The sequence below is a fragment of the Natator depressus genome, chromosome 6, assembly GCF_965152275.1.
Source record: "Natator depressus isolate rNatDep1 chromosome 6, rNatDep2.hap1, whole genome shotgun sequence".
Classification (NCBI taxonomy): Eukaryota; Metazoa; Chordata; order Testudines; family Cheloniidae; genus Natator; species Natator depressus.
Window position 1 is genome coordinate 19,365,342 of NC_134239.1, and position 24,336 is coordinate 19,389,677.

At 41.6% G+C, this 24,336-nt stretch overlaps 1 protein-coding gene across 2 annotated transcripts in view; it reads left to right on the forward strand.

The window, feature by feature from the left end:
- The window catches only part of PTDSS2 (phosphatidylserine synthase 2), a 68,819-nt gene that overhangs the window by 20,513 nt on the left and 23,970 nt on the right, over nt 1-24,336 (forward strand). For both annotated transcript variants that reach the window (XM_074954704.1, XM_074954703.1), the window contains exons 3-4: nt 10,016-10,098; nt 18,635-18,702. In XM_074954704.1, the coding sequence (XP_074810805.1) occupies nt 10,016-10,098; nt 18,635-18,702 (151 nt within the window). The remainder of the gene's footprint in view (nt 1-10,015; nt 10,099-18,634; nt 18,703-24,336) is intronic.

The following is a 24,336-nucleotide window of genomic DNA, read 5'->3' on the forward strand; positions in this document are numbered from 1 at the left end:
GCTTTTGTCCCATTGATCCTGGACTCAGTCTCTCAACTGCATGCTAAAATCAGCTACCATTAGAGAAGGTTGTATGTAAATATGAGGTAACTACTGTTTGTAACCATCTCCACCAGTCTGAAATACTTCAGATTCTTTTGCCCCACATCTCAAATATATCAATAATTATGAACCCTATCACCCTGGTATAACTAGTCATTTTGATATCTAGTGTGTCCGTTAGGTGACACAAGTTTCAGTAGCTCTTCTGGATCTATCTCTCTGTGGTAGAAACATTATTTTCGCTAGTAAAACTTTTCACAAAACCTATTTGTCATCTGAAAAGTCAGATGGCCAGGATGACCTTGCCTCTGGAGAAGCTTGTTGCCATCAATACTGGTACAGTAACTCCTCACTTAATGTTGTAGTTATGTTCCTGAAAAATGCTACTTTAAGTGAAATGATGTTAAGCGAATCCAATTTCCCCATAAGAAATAATGTAAAGGGGGGGGGGGGTGTTAGGTTCCAGGGAAATTTTTTTCACCAGATAAGGTGTGTGTGTGTGTGTGTGTGTGTATATATATATATATATATATATGTTTTAAACAATTTAATACTGTACATAGCAATGACAATTGTGAAGCTTGGTTGAGGTGGTGGAGTCAGAGGGTTGGATATTTCTCAGGGAATGCCTTGCTGCTAAATGATGAACTAACACTTGGCTGAGCCCTCAAGGGTTAACTTAACACGTTGTTAATATACCCTCACACTCTACAAGGCAGCATGAATGGAAGGAGGAGACATAGTAGGCGCATGGCAGTGGCTGCAAACATTCCCTGCGGAAATTGAATGTGATGATCCCTCGGTATCCCACTGGAGCACACCACTCCCTCCACTTTTGAAAGTGCCGGGTTGGGGGGGACGGGACTGTGTGAGTGTAAGAGAGGCGCGCGTGCATTGCCCCTTTTAAGTATGTTGACTCCACTCTAAGTACACTGCCTTTTTAAGTAGATCAGCAAGTTGAGACAACAGTTGCTGCCAGCAAGCTTCCTACCTCCTGAGTCCTGTCCTGTCCCCTGCCACACAGGAAACTTAGGGGAGCTGATGGAGGGGGGCGGGGCTGCCGGTCCACCCTGGTTCCTAGCCCCCACCACTAGCTTCAACGGGCTGCTCTTTCTGCAAGCAGTGGGCGAAGCAGGCGGTTGCCAAATGTTATAAGGTAGCATTGCACAACTTTAAATGAGCATGTTCTCTAACTGATCAGTGAGGCAACAACAAAACAATGTTAACCAAGGTGACGTTAAGTGAGGAGTTACTGTATTTCCATACTGGGCTTACTCTCCTTAAGGGTTGCCAGAAATGGATATTGGGGGAAATAAGTAATGGGAAATGGAATTGGTAATTGGAATACGAACGCTACAAGAGGGAGGGCTAGTGCAAGACATGTTTCCTCCCTGTTCCCCAGCCGCAAGTTTGGGGGAAGTGTGAGATTGTAAAAACAGGCAAAAAGTAAAATAAATGAGCAACCCTAATATTTCTCCTTCGCTTGCATCATGAAAATATCTACCCTGGGCAAGAGCCATATCCAAATGCCCAATCTGGTGAAACAGCAGGAGTACAGCTAGAAAAGGAATTTAGGATGGTGAAGTAAGATTAAGTTGACACCCTATTTAAAAGCAACAAATGGCATTCTGTCTCCCCTTTACATACCTGAAAGCCTTGGTGGAGGTCTTAGTGTGGAATTTATTTCTTGCACTTCCCAATCATTTAGCACTGAAAGGAAACTGACTAGCCATTGATAAGTGGGTACAGGGCTATTTACCTTAACATCACTGGCTCAAACTTAGACCAAGACAGTAGTGGCCAAGATTAGTTATTTTCTGATGACTGTTTAGAGGGCCAACATCACAAACACCATCACAGCTGGCACTCCATTAGGTAGATTCTGAAAGGGGACTGAGCCTAAATGGATATTGATTCTGAACTACTTTTAGCCCTCCAAAACAGTCAACTTTGAGCCAGTGTGATAAGCTGTAGCAGAGAACTTGCACTTGTCTTTTGACCCAAAAGCAGACACGAATCTTCAAGGCTGTCAACCTGGCACCTTCCAACAGAGGTCCCATCCTTTTTTCTCAAGTTAAGAGAAGTAAGGAAATAATCTTTTATGTTCTCAAAAGTACGTTTGAGGCCTGTTTTTGGACAAGTGCTCTTTAAACTTTACAAACGTACCTCTATCCTGACCTGCAGATCACTTCCTAGTTTGGTTCTAAGCCCTTTCAGCACCATACCATACTGTTGCATGTGCTAATAAGTTTCTTATCTTTTATTCACAAATGAAAACTAGGATGAATACTCTAACTTGTGAGTTAAATTTGTCTTAGTCCTCATTTATTTTAAGTTTTCAGAAAATAAAGGCTGCTAAACTAACACTGTCTACTACCTGTAGTAAATTAGACTTGTGCCTTTGATTTAAAGATGTATTAATATTAAGTAGAAAAGTTCTCAAACGTCTTGTTCATACACCTGGTTTTTCTATAGCTTAGTGGAGGAATGAATCTGCAGATATTTTAGTAAGTTCTGAGTTCAGACCTGAATAGTCTTTATGCTTCAGATATAATGGGAGCTGAAGCTCTAGGAGAGATTGAGAGGCAGAGCCATGAAGCTTAGGCTCAACTTGCTTACAGCCAGATTTGTTGTCGTCCTTAAGGGACTCGGTGTGAAACTATAACTCCAAGAACTGTATGCTTTATTGCCTTGCAAGAAAGCATTGCTGTCCATACGGGGACAACTGTATCAGTAGATGCTAGGAACCTTCAGGCTGTTGCATTCTGGGTAAGACTAGTCACTCAGGCCACATTCATTCATGTGGTGGCAGAAATAGCTGATGGAGTGAATAAGTTGCACTGTAAATGTGAACCCTAGAGGTGGATATATTTTTTATGCTTGACTATGCAGAAGGTACTTAACAGTACATATGTGCCCCAGGAGTACGGTTGCTATCAGTCCCTTATTACAAGGGTCGGACCTTATTTTTTCATCTCTGTACAAGATCGTGAGTTGCCGAGTGCTGCAAAAAGCAGCAAGAAATGCCACTGGTAAATGTAGATGAGTCCTGCTGCTTATTATTTATGATTTTATTGATATTTAATAATATTGTGGGGTGGGGGTGGTAAGAAAACAGTCCCTTATCTTTTTAAATACAATGTTGGGCACCCTACCCAGGAGTTCTGCTGGGACATCTTGAACTCCATCTCTGCGCTGTCTGTTCCGTGACTTAGAACACAAATAAGAAACTTTGCAGTACCTGCAGCAGTGACTTTCAGAATCTGGACACTATTACTGGAGGTGAAGTTAGACTGCAGCCTTCAGTTTGTTGCAGTTTCCTTCTTTCAAACATGTGCAACCATCAGCATAATGGAACTCCGTCATCCGTACAGGGAAAATGCTTATGAAGGAATCTTTGTGGAGAAGATAATAATGAAGAGAGTGGCTGCTAGTAGTCATAAGCCCAACACCGCTAAAACCCTAATTTCTAGTGCTCTGTTCAGTCAGTGTGCTATTGTGATCGGTATAATAGTTCCATGTTTGTTTTGTTTTTGTTTTTTTAAAAAGGGAACAAAAACAAAACAAGCAGTCAAAAGAGCTCTTTGCTATGGCTGAAATTTTATCTAGTGCATTCTCTTCACATCACTTTGTGCTGGTTAGCAACCCTGCTCCTGTGGGAGAAGCTGAGACTGGAATTAGAGGTTGGGCTATAAATCACTTGCATTTTTGGTGATTGATATTGTGTTTGTTTAAATTGTGATCAGAATACAACCAGTAAATGAATGAGCGCAGCAGGCCAGCACAGGTTTCCACCAGTTGGTAAGACATTTTGCCACCCACAGCTACTGAGGGCATATAGCCATCATAACACGACAATCGGAGCACATAGTCGTCCTGTATGTGTACTTTGTCTGCTGGCAATTGAACACCAGTTTCTGCTGTGGAACACTTCAGGATCAGTAAAGAAAAAAAGAACTTTTAGGCTATTAAACATTTCATGGGTAAACATAGCTTTATAAACAATCACTGTTCATTAGACTTCCTGCGCAGAGCTATGGTGTTATAATCTGATGTAATATTTGATAGCATGTATGATATCTCAAATGTTGGAAATTTTCAAGTGTTATCTTGCTAACCAAAGGACTGTGTTGAAATTTCAATGATGAGGGACACTTTATTCATGTAAGTCCTGCAGCAGATTAATCTCACTTGACAAGTGGTACACTTTGAGTGCCTAATGAGGGAGTTGAGACAGGACAAGTATCTCTTTAGAGAAGAATTATTTGAGTTTTGCAATGTGACACATCTTGGTACAGTTCCAAAGCTTGCAGATCTAGGACAGACTTTTGGCATAGTGGAAGTTGTGTGATTTATAGATTAGAATCTTTGAGGACTATCCATGTCCATTTTTGCTTTTCTATAAACACATTTATTCAGACTGGAAGCTGAAAAGGTGACTAACAAATTACCACATACGTTTCTCACGATGAGGGGGGAGTTCCTGTTGGCCCTTTTTGACTCTGTTAGCCTCTTTCCCTGCTCCCCTCCCCAGTAAAAAATCCTGTTATGAACGCTAATGTGTTACCTGGGGTTCTTTCAACCCAAAACTCTTGGTAACTTTTACTCTGTGTGAGGTGGTGTCAGGAAATAAATCAGGTGAGACATAGCCATCCAACCGATAGATGGCTGGCACAAACAGGATAACACAAGAGTGCTTTTCCTTAATCTCAAGCACTTATACACACGTCCATAACAGGTTAGTAAAACACCCCCAACCCTTGATAATTACCAAAGCTGAGTGTGGCTCTTGAGTGGCAGGCTTCTGGTGGCCAAATCTTCCATCTGCCGGTGGGGATGGCAAGCTGTATCCAGAGGGAGAGTCCAGAAGAGTCCAACTACCTCACTTTCCCCCCTTATTTATACATTAATAATAGAATGACATATCCCTTAAAGAAAACGTGTTAAGCAAGCGGTTTCAGTGGTCAAGCAAGAGGTTCCTTCTGATTATTGATTAACCAGGTGTGGGTTTTTCCAGAGTGTGCAGCCTTGAGGCCCTAATAGACATTCCTGAGGGGCACATACATGCCTTTTAGAAGAGCAGGATCAGCAACTTCAACGGAGTTCTTATCAGGAAGGACACTGGGTCAAGCTGCCCTTTCTGTGGCACCCAAAACTCCTTCCCCTCCTGCCTTGGTCAAGCAGAGGCTGCTGCATGGCCAACTTACAGCCTGCTGACTTGGCTGCTTTTAACAATACGAATAGTGGTTTCTGGCACTTTACTGGTTTGCTGCCGTCTCCCCGTACAAGTGCAGGTCCACCCATTGTAGCGACAGTGGGTGTGCTAGAACAAGCAAGGTTGCAGATAGATAGTCCCTAATACTTAACTACTCTTTCTTCAAACTCTACTCGCAGTGGGCGCTTAAAATGCCAGCGTCAACTAGTGCCTTGTCATGCCATCATTGCTGTCGCCAGAGGAGCTGCACTTATGTTGCCAGCAGGGGAGACTTTTCCTGAAAAGCGCATAATGCAGACAAGGTCTTACTGATATTAAGTCTGGGGGCATTCTGCGCCACTGTGCGCACGCAGAATTCATGGCACCTGCAGATTTCTTTGCTTCCCTGCAGAAAAATAATTTTCTGACAGGTAAGCAAAGTGAACCTGCGAGAGCGGTCATATGCCTCTCCTCAGCAGTGCAGGTGCTTGGTTTTGGGTGCCCAGAGCAGCCGGTGGAGAGAGCAATCGCTGCGAGGGGTGGGCTGGGGATGCCCCCGACCGATGCCGGGTCAGACCCACCCTTGTCCGCCCAACCCCAGTGCATCTGGCCCCGCCCCCGTACCAAGACTCCACCGCTGGGCCTTGCATCCAGAACCTGATTTTCACCCTGCCAAGCCTTACACCCCACTCCCCACACCCCAGGGCTGGGGACGTCCCTGCCAGTGGCTCCTAACCTGTGCCAGGCTCAGCAGCCAATTCCGGCTGGGGGTGGGGAGGAGGCGCAGAAGACTTCCCTTGCGTGGAGTGGCCAGGGTCAGGTCAGACCCACCCCCAGAAACCTCCCCCAGCTCCGCATCCCTCTCCTCCCCCCGATTCCTGCCTCCATTGATCCTCAGCATGGGTGGGAAGGGTCACTATACTGGGAGCTGCTCCCTCTGTATGTCCAACCCCTGTGCATCTGAACGCTCCCTGCACTGGCCCTCCTCCTGCATCTGGACCTGCCCACCAAGCCCCTGCACCCAGACTCTCCCCATTAAGCCCTCCACACTCAAACTTCCACCCTGATGAGCCCCACCCCCTATGCACCTGGATCACCCTGATGAGGCCCCCACGACTGAACCCCAATCCCACTGAGCCCCAACCAACTGCATCCAGATCCCCCCAGCCCACCAAGCCCCACTCCCTCAGCACCCTGAACCTGCCTGCCAAGCCCCATCTCCCCCCCCCCACAGGACGCCCCTGCTGAGCCTCAACCACCTTCACCTGGACCTCTCTACAGAGACCCACTGCCTCTGCACCTGAAACCCACCAACAAGCCCACGTGCATCCAGATTCTCTTCCCTCACCCCCACCTGGACCCCCGTCTGAGCCTCCTGCACCCAGATTGTCCCACACACAACCCTCTCACCCAACACCTGGATTCCCCTACACTAAACCCCTCCACACTTGGATCCTGCCTGGCTGAGCCTACCTGTCCAAGAAAATAGATACATTAGCCATGCCTCTCAAAGCCAACTACGGGACTGAGTGTGCAACAGACCCGTAAAGCCCTTTGTTCATTCCAGGATAAGCCAGAAGGACACCATGCAGATGGGTGAAAACTTGGGATATCCTTGAAGGTTTCAGGCTGCCTCATTAGGCCGAAGCATGGTGGCAACTGAAAAATAAATCTCACCACTGGGAAGAATGATGGTAGTTTTGCCACATGAGTGTTTTTGGGAAAATGCTCGTGTTGCATAACTTCCTTTTAGCTAATTAAAAACAGAAGGGAATTATCAAAAATTCAACTTACTTCATTAATTTCCAGCTGATATTACTGTTAGGTTTTTTAGTATAGATGTAAATGTGTATAACTGCAGGTTCCCTTGGAGATTGATTCAGGATAATATGACATGATGGAAACTTAAGATGGTGCCTTGGAGCTCTTAGCTCAGGGCTAAGCAAAATGATGATAAATTTAAGAAATTTGTATTGGTACATAATACAAAAAGTATAGAGCGAGCATTTTAGATGTAAATGTAGGCACTGTTAAGAATGTACATGCCAGCTTCATAATTTCAAATGCGGGGGGTGGGGGGAGGGAACAAATCAAATACACAAAGAATGTAATTAGATTCTTTGAGAATAGCTACAAATTGTAATTGCTTTCTTCACCTTTTGGAAAGCTTGGTGGAACCTACCTGCTGTGTCAATAGTTTCATTTATTAGCTAATTTTACTGTGTAACCCTAATATATACTTGTTGTGTCAATGCATTTATCAACACCTTGAAGACTGTCAGTTAATCCTGCTAAAACTTGGTTGTCATTATTCGTTTTTGATGGTAAAACTTCCATCCTTAGCCATTTAAACACATTGCCTTTTTTAAAAAAAACAACCAACATTAAGACAAGACTTGCTAGTAGTCAATCCGAATTCTTGGGCCCCAGCTGCTCTTCTGAAGGAGCCATGATTGAAAAATATTTTATTACTGAAAAACAGCCAAATATGGCTGCCTCATACATACTGACTTTTTAAACTATATTAGTACATTATTTATGTAGTTTTCATACAGAGTTCCATCACGTGTGGACAGGATGCTGGCCGGTAACCAAATGCCTGAATATAGAAGTAGGGCCAGCCTCAAATAATTCCCCATCTCCCACAAACAAAACCAGCCTGTTTGTAGGCTTTATATTGGGAAAAGCCAGAGCCACAACTTTGACTATCCTTTTGAAGAGATGTTTTAAGGTACTTATTTTGTAGTGTGGAACTTTCAGTAATTCTTGAGCAAAAGCACAAACTGGCAATTATATTAGTTGTTATAATGTATCAAAGCTGTGCTAAACGTCCAAATGCACAATTCTGAGTCTTTTTCTAAAATGTCTTCCTTTTCAACTTGTGCTAGAGCTTACAATTCTAGTCCTTTTACCACTGCTTCAGCCCAAATTGGAACTCTGCCTACGCAAATATTCCATCCTTAGTTCATGTGATTAATAAACCTCAGCTACTTCTGTTTTTAAAAAGTGCCTGAACTCAGTAACAAGTTGTGTGCACAGAGTATTTAAAGTGCTTTCACCAGGTCTTGATCATGCTTTCTGTGATGGCATTAAACTATTTCCTCCCATTTACTTTAAAGTAGTTAAAAATCTTTCAATACCCATTGTATCTGTTGCTGATGTTATCAGCACCAGGACATATTCCTAGGTAGATAATTACATCTAATTTTTTCTCTCAAAAAACAAGTTCTCTAATACCTTCAGATAAATATACCATCCTGCACAGATGGTAACTCTTGAGGATATTGGCATTCTAGTACAAAACGGGCAGACCTCTAGCTCTTAAGGTGTTTTTTTTGTTTTTGTGTTTTGTTTTAACCATTCAGGGCAACAGGTGAAGAGGCAGAAGGTGCCATTATTCCATAGTTTCAAGGAGAACAGCATTTTAAGTTAAGGCTGCTACATGAGGTGAAACTTACACAAGTTGCACTCAAACAATATTAAATGTACAAGAGTTGAAAGTTTGGGAATAAGTTAAAGTTCCACAGATGCCAATATCTTGAAGTTGTAATAGATTTGCAGGTCTTCAAATAAATTTAGTGAAAGTTTCACAAACAGCCTTGCCTCAGACCCCTTGTCCATGCCCATGAGTCACTTCATGTTCAGAGATCTGAGTACTGGATCAGCATGGTGTGCCATCTGTTACAAGGATGGTAGGTGAGACAGGGAGTCTGGTGTTATAGTAGTCATTCATTCTTTTTAATTAAAAAAGCAGGCTTGTATTTAATTTACATTGTAGAAGAAATATGTTAGGAAGCCTGGATAGGCAAGAATACAAGCATTACGAAAGGTTACACTGGAGTCTCAATTTGACCATTTAGTGAATCTTCACATCTTTTTTCAAAGCACAAGCAACCTTAAATCTGGTATTTCCTAACTTTCGAAGCATTTGCAACCTAAAGAATGTCCTTTTAATACTTCCTGCATGCAGTTCCCTAGTCTTTAAAGACACATTCTCTTCTTTACAACTGTAGCAATCTCCTATCATAAATAATCAGCAGAGTTTGAAACTGAACCTTCACATTGGAGCACAAATGTCTACCACCTGAACTACAAGACTAACACTAGCTGGTAGCAGGAGAAAGCTGGTGTCTGGGAGGTGGGATTGGGGCACTAAGACTAGATGCCAGGTCTATGGGGTAGTCGGGGAAGCCTGGCCTGGTTCTCTTCCCCAACCCCCAGTGTGGCTACTCCAGCAGTTTCCTGGTGTTCCAGTGCAGTGTCTGTTGCTGATTTGGCTGCTGCATGGGCATGGTCTTAGAATATTCATGTTCAGTGATTTTTGGCTAACATATTCCTAGACAACACAAGTGAGAAGGGAAATGGTTATTTTCAACAATTTATAGCTCAGCAAAACCTGAATGGAATTTAATGGGACAAAGAAAACAATTCTCTAGCCCAGGGACTTTCTCCCTGCTGAATTTCGAAGACCTTTAAACTATGGAGGTTTTAAGAGCTTTTCAGAAAAGGTCGTGAATCTTTTATAATGGAAGGTATTATGCACTGTTAGAAAACCTAAATATACGGGTTCGTACCAGTTTCTCCTATAACAAAAACTGCAAAAGATGAAACATGCATCTCACTGGAAATTATAACTGATCTATGGAAATTACACTAGTATAAAGAGACAAGATGTTCTAGACATTTAAGAATTTAAACAGATCTTTTTGTCATGATTTTCTTTTTTGGAGTGGGTTGGTGAAGCAAATGTATATTGAGTAGTTTGCTCTTTATTTTCAGAGGTATTGTTGCCAGTATCTTGGTTTTCTTATGTTTTGGAGTCACTCAAGCTAAAGATGGACCATTTTCAAGACCTCATCCAGGTAATTTAAATCATTTAACTTTTTCCAAGTGTCTTATAAATTGCTAACTCTGTAGAAGTAATTTTACCATTTCATAAATAGCCTCTAAGTTTATATAATTGGATGTAAATGTTAGCATTCATAACTTTTGTGTTATAGCACACTTCCTTTATATGCAATGTAAGTTCATTAACATAGTGATACAACTACCCGGTAATCTTAATCCCACAGTTTCTGCCTTATACTGCAAGATCTCTCATTTATCCAACAGGTATTTCCAAGACAACTTCCCCTATTTATCATTTGGACACTTAAAAGGAATTTGAGATCCTTGTCAGATAGCAGCCCTAAACATTCCCTCTTTCTGTTGTCTGAAAACAACCCCCTAAACAAGGGGAATAACAATTACTCTAAACAGTACATATTATGCATGCAATCTGCTTTTTTTAAATCAGCTAATTGTATGGGATTTACCCAGCTGTCCCTGGTCTGCATTTCATATTGCTAGCAAAACGTCTCACATGGTCCCCAGTTTGGAGAAGCTAATCAAATCATCCCTTAAACCTCAGCTCCACCTTACCTATACAATTCCATTTTGGTATGTAACTGGACTGGACTTCTGCTCCTTAATTGACACAGATGTAAACAACTCACTTGGTTATGGGACCGCTGTTACAAGTAATCTGACAAATTACAAGAGGGCCTTTATTCTACTTTGTGTTCAAGATTTCTGCCCCATTGATTAAGTTTGTGCTGTAAGACTTCAGGGAGTCTTTATAAAATAGCAACATAAAACTTCTGTGTGTTGAGTCTGGTGAACTGTAGAAGTAATCAAACTTCTTGCTGCTGATTCTTTTTCCTGGCTATCTTTACGTTTTGGTAATGATGGTTTATAAGAATGGGGACCATTATATAGACTTGCATATTAAACTTAAGTATAGGCCCCAAGTTCTGTGAACACTTAGAGAAAACTGTAACTGAAGCATTTCTCATTATTTCATCCTAACCTTTCATGTTGGGAATCCTGTTTTTCCAAGAAATGGTAGGCAGATTAAAAAGAAACCTTGGAGACCTAAAGTTGAAGGTTGTCTTCTGCAAAGAGACAATTGAAGAAATACAGCAGTAAACTTGAACTGTTTTAAGTTTAAAACCCCACTTTCTAGGCAGCCTATTACATGGCAATTCTTTATTTTTTTCTTCTGTTTATGAAAGATCTTGTTGCCTTTAAGGACTTCAGAGATGTTCTTGGACATATGCTCTATACAGTTTTCAGCTCTAAAGCATCTAGAAATGTCTTCTACCTTTTATAAACTATAGACTGTTGAAAGCGGGAGAGTTTTATACTGAAGCTTGTAGTTTTGATTCTGGTGAAAGATCTATGAAACAGGGTGGTTAAGGAAGCTTCTATGTGAATTTCATCATTTGAACAATGGTCATATTAAAATCCAGACTAATTGTTCAACAGCCCAGGGAGCACATGCTCAAAGTCAAGATAAGGCCTGAGTAGCATAATTTACACAGATTATGCTCTGCATATCACAAAGAAGCTTTTATGCTCTCAGCTAGAGCTAGTTTTACTAGAGCTGTTGAGCGTTCTTTTCTCTATGCATGTTCCTTCTCCAAGTGGTCTGTCTAAAAACATGTTATGGTATTGTAACCTGACTGTGTTAACGTCTTAGTTGCATTAAATGTTTACACTCATATCTGGATTTCAAAAATAGGCTGCCTCCTGATGCGCTTAGAGGAGATAAAAAGGACCATTTTATGAATGAGTGGTTATCTTGTTCTAGGCTAGTTCCCCAGCAGAGCGTGAACTCTAGGGCCTGCTGGAGGCAACTGGGTGCTCCTTTAGGAGGAGAGCGTGTTAGCCTCCAGCCTTCTCATGGATGGGGAGGCTCTTGCCGGCATGGAGGTGCATGGTGTTGCCATCCTCCAGGGAGCTCTTTGTAACCAGAGAGTGTACACTGGGGGATGTGGAAGGGTAAGTTTATTGGTGGGGTGTCAGTGAGAAAATGAGTCTTTAGTGACCCCCACTTCATGGTTCTGTTATCCCTGGAGAAGTGTCTCATTATTCCAATAGAGCTACAGCATGTCGTGCTGGTACATACTGCTTCCTTTATAGGTTTGGTTTTAAATCTTGCTAATAACCAGATTTGGGGGAAACGATCTATCTTGTAATCCAGTGTCTCACTGATGAAACTCTTCAGTATTCTGTTTGCAGTGGTGGTGTAGCCGTGTCTGTCCCAGGATATTAGAGACACAAGGTGGGTGAGGTAATATATTTTATTGGAGCAAGTTCTATTGGTGAGAGCGACAAGCTTTTGAGCTCCACAGCACTCTACTTCAGGTCTGGGAAAGGTAGATGGCTGTGACACTCTTTCCTTTGTTAACCTTTCCACATCGGTCTGGTTTTCTAAACCATTTATCATTTTTGTTGCTCTCCTCTGGACTCTCTCTCTCTACTTTATCCATCGGTTTCTTAAAGTTCCTAGAACAGGACACAGTACTTACTCCAGCTGAGACCTCACCAGCGCTGAGTGGAGCGGAACAGTTACCTTCCATGTCTTACATAGGACACTCCTGATAATGCACCCCAGAATATTAGCCTCTCCTGCAACTACATCACATTGTTCACTCATGTTCAATTTGTGATCCACTATAACCCGCAAATCCTTTTCAGCAGTACTACCACCTAGCCCGTTATTCCCCATTTAGTAGCTGTGCATTTGATTTTTCCTTCCTAAATGTAGTACTTTGCACTTGTCTTTACTGAATTTCATCTTGTTGATTTTTGTCTTGACCTTCAATTTGTCAAGGTCATTTTTAATTCTAATCCTGTCTTCCAAAGTGGGTAGCACTCCCGGTGTCATCAATAAATTTTATAAGCATGCTCTCCCCTCCTTTATCCAAGTCATTAATGAAAATATTGAATAGTACTGGACCCAGGACAGACCCCTGCAGGATCTCACTTGATAACTAATGAGTATGGGCTTTGAGTTAGTTGTATACCAATCTTACAAAGAGCTGTCTAGCTGTAATTGGTAAGATGAGGACTTCAAGCAGACACTCCATAAGGGAAACCATACTTAGTAATCACAGTCCAGACATTTCTCACTTTCTGACTTGGGCATGAGGGGTTTATGCTGGTCTTCACAGGATATGTATATTAACTGAAGGAAAAAAGAGGTAGGAGGCTTCCTTTAATACTTCACAAATCTGTCAAATAGCTTAAAAACAGTAACCTGACTGGTTCCACTAGCATCTCCCTCCCCTAGACTCCCCATTTAGCAAAATCCAAATCTAGCTTCTGACAAAACATTGACTCCATATTGGGTCGGGTGGTATTTATAGTCTAGGTGCTTGAGGCAAAAAGCTTTTGTGCTTTGAATAAAACTTGCAATTGGTATCTTTCAATCTGAGAGTCTTCTAATTTGGAAGCATTTGAAGGCATTAATTGAAGGGAGCCAACTCTTGACGTAGCCCTCACAAAAACTATCCTGGAATTGATCTCGCTTACTAATGCACAGAAACACAAATTTGATAGACCTCTGGTACTCTATTCCTTTCCCAAGGGCTATCAAGTTTGGTAATGTCAGACTAGTGACGGGACACAGACAGCTGTTGAAGGAGAACTAGCAATAGTGAGCAAGAACAAAGTAACTTGCACTGCACAGGTTACATTGCATGTTAGTGTTTTTCCTTGAGGGAAGATGCTCTAATAAGGTTGTTCTCATAGTGTTGCGTGACTGAGGAAAAAGAGCAACATGAATAATTTTGGACAAATCCTGTGATCGTTATTAAAATGGTAGTTTGGTAATCTGTATGCACTACTTCTGTGGTGTGCTTTTTTCTTAGGTGGTTATTCCAAGAACATATTTTCTCTCTAAATTAATAAACTTGCAAATAAAACTACCGAAGTTAATCTTCAGTCTGAGTTTGGAAGTTACAAAGTAGAAGCTCTGAACTCCATTTTCCAGATCAGAGTTGCTGTTTGTCCCTAATGTGCAAAGTAGGCCATCCTGATAAGATTTGGCAGTTTTGCTGAAAATGATCACAACCTCCCACATCTGAAGCTATTTTTAAGATGGTGTTAGGAGCAGTCTGTTAGAAAAGAAACTTTTTTTAGCCCTGTGATAGATTGTCTTTGCTCAATTCAGTCTTAAAAAACAGGACTAATATTTGATATTTTTTCCTTATTGATTTGCAAAGTACATGTAATCCTGTTTAAAATAATAGCGTGTGTTCTTCTAAAAATCCAATCATTGTCCGGTGAAGCACTGATGAGCAATTCTTATACAAAATGTGTGTACTTATCTCAAAGTTCCTCCTGGTTTCCTTTTTACATAGGGTTTTTAATGTCTGATTTGTAATATTGTTTACCTGTCTTCACTAGAACTAAGGACTAACCATGCAAAAAACTAGTGGAAGTTGAGGAAATGATGTCTCAGACACGCAACAGCTAATTCTTTCCACTTGACTATTTGAATGCTGATTCTCTTGTAGAGAGTCCTGTTTGCCCAGAACCAGTCAGGCCAAATATCCAGGTGTAGCCCTGGAAAGGTAGGCTTCTTGAGAGAGCTGGCACATTGTATAAACAGCTATCAAGAAAATCTCCCAGGAATGATTACTGATTGGAGGACATGGGTCTTATCCGATCCCAAATCAGAAGTTCTTTAAACTGCTCCCCATTATGTAAACAAGTGGACACGGTTAGATGAATTGGTCACATACTACTTGGAGTTTACCCTGAGGTGTTTATCTCCTCTAATGGATGCTTCACCATAGAGGTGGGCTCAGCCAAAACTCTGGATCATAGTTCACAGCATGGAACTTTCTAATGCTCCTAATCTAAACTCTTGACATATGGGAGAGTTCACATACAGATTGCAAGCTCCCAAGTGTTTAGGTTCAAGATGTCTGGCTCTGCTCATTGGAGGGAGTTGATATTCCAATCCAGGGTTTTGATTTTATTATTTGTATTGCAACGACACCTAGGAGCCCTAATCGTGGACCAGGATCCCATTGTGCTAGGCGCTATACAAACATGTAATAAAAACAGTTTGGGGCCCCAATCTCTTTGTGCCCCATTTCTGTCTCCTAAGTTTCACTTGTGTAGATGTTGAGAAAAGAGGGATGAATTAGGATAGGATCCAAGTCCTGAGAGGTGGCCCAGAGACCCACAAAGATTGGATCCATCGGAGGCAGAAGGACCTATTGTTGGAGTGTTAAGGATTTGAAGTCAGAGGTGGGATTGGCAGAGCAGGGAGCCAGAAGTTCCAAAGATACTCTTTTATTTGTAAAAAGAAAAGGAGTACTTGTGGCACCTTAGAGACTAATAAATTTATTTGAGCATGAGCTTTCGTGAGCTACAGCTCACTTCATCGGATGCATTCAGCGGAACATACTGTGGGGAGATTTATATACATAGAGAACATGAAACAATGGGTGTTCACTCTTCTTACAGTGTGTATGGTAACACCCATTGTTTCATGTTCTCTATGTATATAAATCTCCCCACTGTATTTTCCGCTGAATGCATCCGATGAAGTGAGCTGTAGCTCACGAAAGCTCATGCTCAAATAAATTTGTTAGTCTCTAAGGTGCCACAAGTACTCCTTTTCTTTTTGCGAATACAGACTAACACGGCTGCTACTCTGAAACCTGTCTTTTATTTGTGTACTTTTTTGCTTGGATAGGACTCAACCTCATACTGGTTGTGGGAAGGTGACTATTGGTGGAGGGGACACCAGGGGGGTGGAACACAAAGGAACAGTTGTGACCAGGTGCCTAGAATGGACCACACTGAGAGTTCCATCCTAAGGGCAGACTTCAAGAAACAGGGCAGGCACATCCCAAAACCTGGTGGTTTATTCTATAATTAGATTGATCAAACTAGTAACGAGCTTCTGTAACACCACATCGGTTAACAAGGAGCCAAATGCAGTCTCCTTTAGGCATTCCAGTACTTTGTTGCCTTCCAGACAAACTGATCTAATGTAGTGAGAGGTTACTGAAAACCCAATTCACTATATGTCAGGTTCTACCGATCCCCAAGGATCAGACACTTACCTCTAGGTCAGTATATATTTCAGATCTTACCCAAATATCATGCTGTCAGCCAATCCATGGTAAACTAACTAAGAATTTATTAAGAAAAGAATGGACTATAAATGGCTAAATCATATACTTACAAATGATTGCAAAGTCCTTAAATCAGCTTTGTAGCAGAGATGGAATAATCTGCTAGCTTGTAAAAAGTCTCTGGTAATGTCCAGAGATTGGAAGATCCTCAGCCCATTGTTCAAAATACTCCTTTTAGTTGGCAGCCCAGAGAATTGGAGGAGAAATGAGGCAAAACGGAGATAACTCAGGTTTATTTTATATCCCCTGCCATGTGCATGGAAAGTTACTGTCCCAAACAATGCCTATAGACCTTGTGTACGGAAAGTTACTGACAAAGATGGAGTCAGGGCTCACATGTCCACATCACATGCCCTTACATGTTTTGCTGAATCACAGGGGTGGCCATTGGCTCTTTGTTGTCTGAGGCATCCTCAGGAAGAGCTATCTGGAGAGTTGATTCTTAATGGCCCATCAAGCTTGAATAGTCCATTCACAATGGGCTGGCAAGAGTAGTTGTAAACTACCTTAAAGAACAAACCCATTTAAAATGCAAATACATAGCCAATATTCAGAACTTGAGATAGAGTGGTGATACATGGATTTAACTAGGATAATCATACTTGACAGATTGTAACCTTTCCATTGACACCTTACACGATATGCTTTGTATAACAGTGGTAGCAACAATGATACAAATGGACATCTTCCATCATACAGCATCACAATATTTTATAAAAACGTGTTGTCTGAGGTTAAGACCTCATTCTCAAACAGGTTAGCTAACTTTCAATAGTTTGCGTGGTCTCTATAGATCTTGTCATGTAGTTATTGTAAAACCCTTTGCTTTTTTTTCTTTTTCTTAACCTCCTTGTAATACCATTTTAATAGTAAACTTTGAAAAACGCCATCTGCTCACCTTTAAGATAACGCAGCATTCCACACAGAGGAAGATAGGCTTCTAAAAATGAAAACATCAGTATTGCTTAGTGACCTTAAAGAATTGGGACTGCAATGGGATGCCAATTTTTGGTATCCAAAAAAAGGTCTGCCAAGCTGAACTAGGCATAGGGTAAAAAGTAAAGCTGAAGAGTCGGGTAACATCAGGCAGTGGGGGAGGAGATGGGATTAGTTCAATAAGCAACAGATTTGCTTTAAGGAGTCATTATAAAGTATGGTGGGGAACTTGAGAAATCTTTCATGGGGAAAGTCATGCAAGAGATGTAATTCAGCTTTTTTTTTTTTTTTTGCCTTCTCTTCAACATGCATGTTAAAAGCTTGCTGAATTCTGATGCATTTTTGTGGACCCCTATGAAAATATGTAGAAGAGAATTATCTTGCATATCAATGGCTCTGGGAGCTGAATAGGAATTGCACAAGTTTTGCAAGTGGATTGATTTAATGGGCTGTTTGAATGTTGCCTGAATAGACTTGCACCATTTGGGAAGCTTATTGGTGGAGCTCCTTACTTCACTGTTGTGCATTAGTATTTCTTAGTGGGGGAGCAGAAGGGATGCTGTCAAGGTTCCTTCCCCACTCTGAACTCTAGGGTACAGATGTGGGGACCTGCATGAAAGACCTCCTAAGCTTATTCTTACCAGCTTAGGTTAAAAACTTCCCCAAGGAACAAACTTTGCCTTGTCCTTGAACCGTATGCTGCCACCACCAAGTGCTTTAAACAAAGAACAGGGAAAGAGCCCACTTGGAGACATCTTCCCCCAAAATATCCCCCCAAACCCTACACCCCCTTTCCTGGGGAAGGCTTGATAAGAATCCTCACCAATTGGTACAGGTGAACACAGACCCAAACCCTTGGATCTTAAGAACAATGAAAAAGCAATCAGGTTCTTAAAAGAAGAATTTTAATTAAAGAAAAGGTAAAAGAATCACCTCTGTAAAATCAGGATGGTAAATACCTTACAGGGTAATCAGATTCAAAACATAGAGAATCCCTCTAGGCAAAACCTTAAGTTACAAAAAGACACAAAAACAGGAATATACATTCCATCCAGCACAGCTTATTTTACCAGCCATTAAACAAAAGGAAATCTAATGCATTTCTGGCTAGATTACTTATTAATTTAACAGGAGTTGTAAGGCTGCATTCCTGATCTGTTTCCGGCAAAAGCATCACACAGACCAACAAACCCTTTGTCATCCCCCCTCCCAGATTTGAAAGTATCTTGTCCCCTCATTGGTCATTTTGGGTCAGGTGCCAGCGATGTAATCTTAGCTTCTTAACCCTTTACAGGTGAAAGGGTTTTGCCTCTGGCCAGGAAGGATTTTATAGCACTGTATACAGAAAGGTGGTTACCCTTCCCTTTATATTTATGACAGGTGCTCTGTGTGAAAGTGTTTTCTAATCATGCTCCTGATAAACGAATTGCCAATTGAGATTTTGCCAGAAGCCTTGCTAACCTCCTGTTTGTTTCTGTAGCTTACTGGAGATTTTGGCTCTGTGTCAGCGTTGTGTATGAGCTCTTCCTCATCTTTATACTCTTCCAGGTAAGGAACTTAAGAATTGACTCTTAATAACAACTGGGGTCTTGCTCTGGATATGAAAGTTCTTTGCTGGTATGGAGGCAAGGTGGTAAAACTATTTTTAAATATACCCTTTTCCCATTTCTCCATAGCATGTAGTACAAACCCTAGGCTAGTTGAAAGCCTCATCAAGATGCTGCTTCCTTTAGCCAGAGATGGTGGGGAGGGAGGCATTGTTCTCTGGTGGCTGCATCAGATGACTGGGAGACAGTACTCTTGGGGTATGTCTGTACTGCATGTTAAGTCAAGGTCTGTGGGGCCTCGGCTGGCAGACTCAGTGTTTCCAAGCCCTTGCTTGAGCATGCTGCATTGTAAACCTAGGTTTACAATTTGTGGACCCAGGTCTCTCAGCTGTGCTAACGCAGCCATTCTGCACTGCACAGACGTCCCAACTCAGGTCTGCAGCTCGCACAGCTGCGTTCGCACAGCTCCAGACCTGATTCCCAGTTGGACTTGGGCTCTGACCCCACCTCCTAGCAGGTCTGAACTGGAGCCTGGGCTTAGTGTTCAGTGTAGACATACCCTTGCTTTTATTTTTTCCACTACCACAGACTTAAGTCATGTTTAGTTCTCAGTTTACTCCTCTGTAAAATTGACAAGAAAATTAACTGCCTCACAAGGCTTAATATTTATGAAGCACATTGTGTATCTTGGATGAAAGTTGCTAAGGAAATATTTCTTCCATTAAAAATACCTAATATGTACATCTACTGTTGTAAGGAGCAACTGCAAATTAGGTGTGAGTGCTTAAGTCTTAAGGAGACTAAAGGAAGGTCATTAGTAGAAAGAGGAATTCATGTATCATCAGACAATCCCCATCACATGTAATTAATTTGCTGATGACTCATAGAATCATAGGCCTGGAAGGGACCTTGAGAGGTCATCTAGTCCTGTCCCCAGCACTCATGGCAGGACTAAGTATTATCTAGACCATCCCTGACAGGTGTTTGTCTAACCTCTTAAAAATCTCCAGTGAAGGAGATTCCACAACCTCCCTAGGCAATTTATTCTGGTGCTTAACCACCCTGATGGTTAGGAAACTTTTCCTAATGTCCAAACTTCCTTTGCTGCAATTTAAGCCCATTGCTTCTTGTCTTATCAGAGGATAAGGAGAACAATTTTTCTCCCGTCTTCTTATAACATCCTTTTATGTACTTGAAAACTGTTATGTCCCCCCTGTTTTCTCTTCTCCAGACTAAACACACCCAGTTTTTTCAGTCTTCCCTCATAAGTCACATTTTCCAGACCTTTAATAATTTTTGTTGCTCTTTTCTGTACTTTCTCCAATTTGTCCACATCTTCCCTGAAATGTGGCATCCAGAACTGGACGCAATACTCCATTTGAGCCTAATCAATACAGAGTAGAGCAGAATTACTTCTTGGGTCTTGCTTACAACGCTCCTGCTAATACATCCCAGAATTATGTTTGCTTTTTTTTTTTTTGCAACAGCATTACACTGTTTATTCATATTTAACTTGTGATCTACTATGACCCCCAGATCGTTTTTAGCAATACTGCTTCCTAGGCAGTCATTTCCCATTTTGTATGTGTGCAACTGATTGTTTCTTCCTAAGTGGAGTACTTTGCATTTGTCCTTATTGAATTTCATCCTGTTTACTTCAGACCATTTCTCCAGTTTGTTCAGATCATTTTGAATTTTAATCTTATCCTCCAAAATACTTGCAACCCCTCCCAGCTTGATATCATGAATATCTATTTTTTCAGTCTTATTCAATTTGCATCCCCCCACCCAACCCCATGATAGGTTGTTGCCCCTAGGATGCAGTCTGGGAGTCGTGGGAACCGCTGTGCCCCGCTGCACTAATTATAAGTGATAGCAAACAGATCAAAGCAGGTTACGTAGGAAATTTAAACAAAAAAACGCAAACTAAACCTAAAATACTAGATAGGCTTTGAATCAGTAATGTCTCGCCCTGACTGTTGATACAGGCAGTCAAGTTTCCATACACAGGCTAGAAATTCCTTTAGCCTGGGACCAGCACTTCCCCCAGTTCAGTCTTTGTTCCTCAGGTGTTTCCAGGAGTTCTCTTGTGTGGGTAGGGAGACCACGAGATGATGTCACTCCCTGCCTTATATAGTTTTTCCATATGGCAGGAACCCTTTGTTCCAAACTCAGTTCCCTGTCCAGTTTGTGGAAAAATACAGTTACCAAAATGGAGTTCAGTGTCATGTGGTCTGGTCACATAGAATCATAGAATATCAGGGTTGGAAGGGACCTCAGGAGGTCATCTAGTCCAACCCCCTGCTCAAAGCAGGACCAATCCCCAATTAAATCATCCCAGCCAGGGCTTTGTCAAGCCTGACCTTAAAAACTTCTAAGGAAGGAGATTCTACCACCTCCCTAGGTAACACATTCCAGTGTTTCACCACCCTCCTAGTGAAAAAGTTTTTCCTAATATCCAACCTAAACCTCCCCCACTGCAACTTGAGACCATTACTCCTTGTCCTGTCATCTTCTACCACTGAGAATAGTCTAGAACCATCCTCTTTGGAACCACCTCTCAGGTAGTTGAAAGCAGCTATCAAATCCCCCCTCATTCTTCTCTTCTGCAGACTAAACAATCCCAGTTCCCTCAGCCTCTCCTCATAACTCATGTGTTCCAGTCCCCTAATCATTTTTGTTGCCCTTCGCTGGACTCTCTCCAATTTATCCACATCCTTCTTGTAGTGCGGGGCCCAAAACTGGACACAGTACTCCAGATGAGGCCTCACCAATGTCGAATAGAGGGGAACGATCACGTCCCTCGATCTGCTCGCTATGCCCCTACTTATACATCCCAAAATGCCATTGGCCTTCTTGGCAACAAGGGCACACTGCTGACTCATATCCAGCTTCTCGTCCACTGTAACCCCTAGGTCCTTTTCCGCAGAACTGCTGCCTAGCCATTCGGTCCCTAGTCTGTAGCTGTGCATTGGGTTCTTCCGTCCTAAGTGCAGGACCCTGCACTTATCCTTATTGAACCTCATCAGGTTTCTTTTGGCCCAATCCTCCAATTTGTCTAGGTCCCTCTGTATCTTATCTCTGCCCTCCAACGTATCTACCGCTCCTCCCAGTTTAGTATCATCCGCAAATTTGCTGAGAGTGCAATCCACACCATCCTCCAGATCATTTATGAAGATATTGAACAAAACCGGCCCCAGGACCGACCCCTGGGGCACTCCACTTGACACCGGCTGCCAACTAGACATGGAGCCATTGATCACTAACCGTTGAGCCCGACAATCTAGCCAACTTTCTACCCACCTTATAGTACATTCATCCAGCCCATACTTCTTTAACTTGCTGACAAGAATACTGTCCCTTGAATATCCTGCTGAGTCATAGCAGCCATTACTTACAGGCTGGCTGAAAGGTTTACAGGAAGGCTGAGCTCTTCCATGGTCCATTGTCTTTGTTGGTGGGCCATTAGCACTGTCTAGCTTCATCACTGTTGTACCTGAAAGGCTAGTTGTGGGTGTTTTCCAGAGTAAGCAGATTTGAAATACAGATACTTAGTCTATATTCATAACTTCAGGTACAAAAACGATACATGCATATGAATAGGGTAATCATATTCAGCAAATCATAACTTTTCCATAGACACCTGACCAGACATATCTTGTGCAAAATGCATGATAATTATGTCATAATCCTATTATAACCATACCACTATGATGAATATGGGGTGTGGTGTCACACCTCCCACCCCCAAAAACTGAACACCCCCCAACCTCACCCCCCTGGAAATGCACGTGATGATAGTTCAGCCCAGAGGGGAATGTTAGATTGACAAGCCATTCTATTCTGATCACTTTCTGTTACTTGCGATCTTACTCTGTTAATCTACGGTTCTTATTTTGCAGGCTATTAGGGTATTAAATGCTGATTCATTTAATTAATGCTGATTAATTGCACTTCACAACTAGAGACTTTTTCTCATCTTGAAATCTTAGTAATATTTATCTCAAGTACAACTCTTTTCAAAATATAAAAACATGAATTATCAACACCGCTATGATGTAGATAAACAGCTCTATTTCACAGGCTTCCACAGTGGAGGGGAAAATCAGGCAAAGTTAAAGGATTTGATCATGGTGACAAAATGAATTACTGGCAAAACTGGGCATAAATTCAGGAGTTTTTGGCTCCCATCTTCTCTTTCCATTAGACCATGATGCCTGCTTTGCAAACAAGATCTAAATGTTTAGTGAAACTTTTGAAGTTCATTTGAAGTTTCCTCTGGGTCCATACTGCTTCAAATAGCACTCCCTCTCATTCAGCCTGATTACCTCCCCAAAAGTCAGTGGCAGAAGCCTTAGGAGCAAGAGAGCAGTCAGTAATTCTTACCTCTACTGGCTTGTCCAAACAGATTTGAACCAGTCCACTGTGTCACGCTTAATGTTTCTGCCTGTTTACATGACACTTGATAACTAGATCTTAACTAAATTCATTCTTTCGTGTCTCTTACAAGGTGTCTGCCCCCTTGTGTTGGGGTCTTGAGCCTTTTACATGATGGACAAATTTACCTTTCTCCTTTTGTTCCTTTTTAAGTAGTTTGTATCCCTGAGTGGTCAGTCCCCATTCATTCTCATGTCCCCACCATGCTGGTTATCTTACATTTTCCAGACAGCGTTGTTGCAACGTGCTGTCAATATTTGATTGCTTCAGTTTGATTTCATATGCTGAGCTATACTGCTGTAGTTTTTCTGTTTTGGATAGCAGTTTGTTTATAATTGCTTTTCCTTCCTCTGGTTGTGTCCTGCCATCTTCTAGGTCTGCTCAGCCACTAATGGCAAAAGACATGTTTACCAGCTATTGACCAAACCTTCAATTATAAACCAAATATTTGTCTTGTAAATATTTGAACATACATTTTTCTTGGACTTAGTCTGTTCTCTATAGATCAATATTACCGACTCTCCTAAAAGCCAATACAAGCTCGTTTGTGTAACACATCTTTGTGGTTAATGTGAAATTAGTGCAAGTTGACTACTTTGTTTTGACATGTTACTGACTTTGGTTACACAGATTTGATTTTCTTTCCCCCCGTTACACTTTGCTGATTTGATTCCTACTTGTCTGATCATTAGCCTGTCATAACAAACACTACTCCATTTATCATGTTGCTGCTAGTGTAAAGCATTGGCTATGACAATGTTTGTGATTCCATTAGGAAATATTTGTTCTTCAGCAAATTAGTTACATGTGATGGGGGTTGTTTGATACATGAATTAATCTTTCTGCTGAAGACTCTCCTTTAGTTCCTTTTAAGTCCTTTTGTTCATGATACTAGTCTGATCTTAATTTGAAAACAAAATTGTATTTATTTGATGAGCACTTCTGGTAAACTCTAACCACAGAATTCAGTTTGATCCTGCTCTTTCTGTAACTGAAGTAAACATTCATGCATGACCACTCCTCTTTGTATGTTGTTTAATCTGTGTTTTAAATTTGCTGATTTTTAGCATGCATTTAGTTGGCAGATGTATGGGCTGTAGCTAGACTGAAATGCTGCTGGATGTCTCCTGTCCTAGGAAAACAAAACCAAAATGAACAGTTGATATGAGGACAATAGACATTGTAGCCCCTGAAGAAT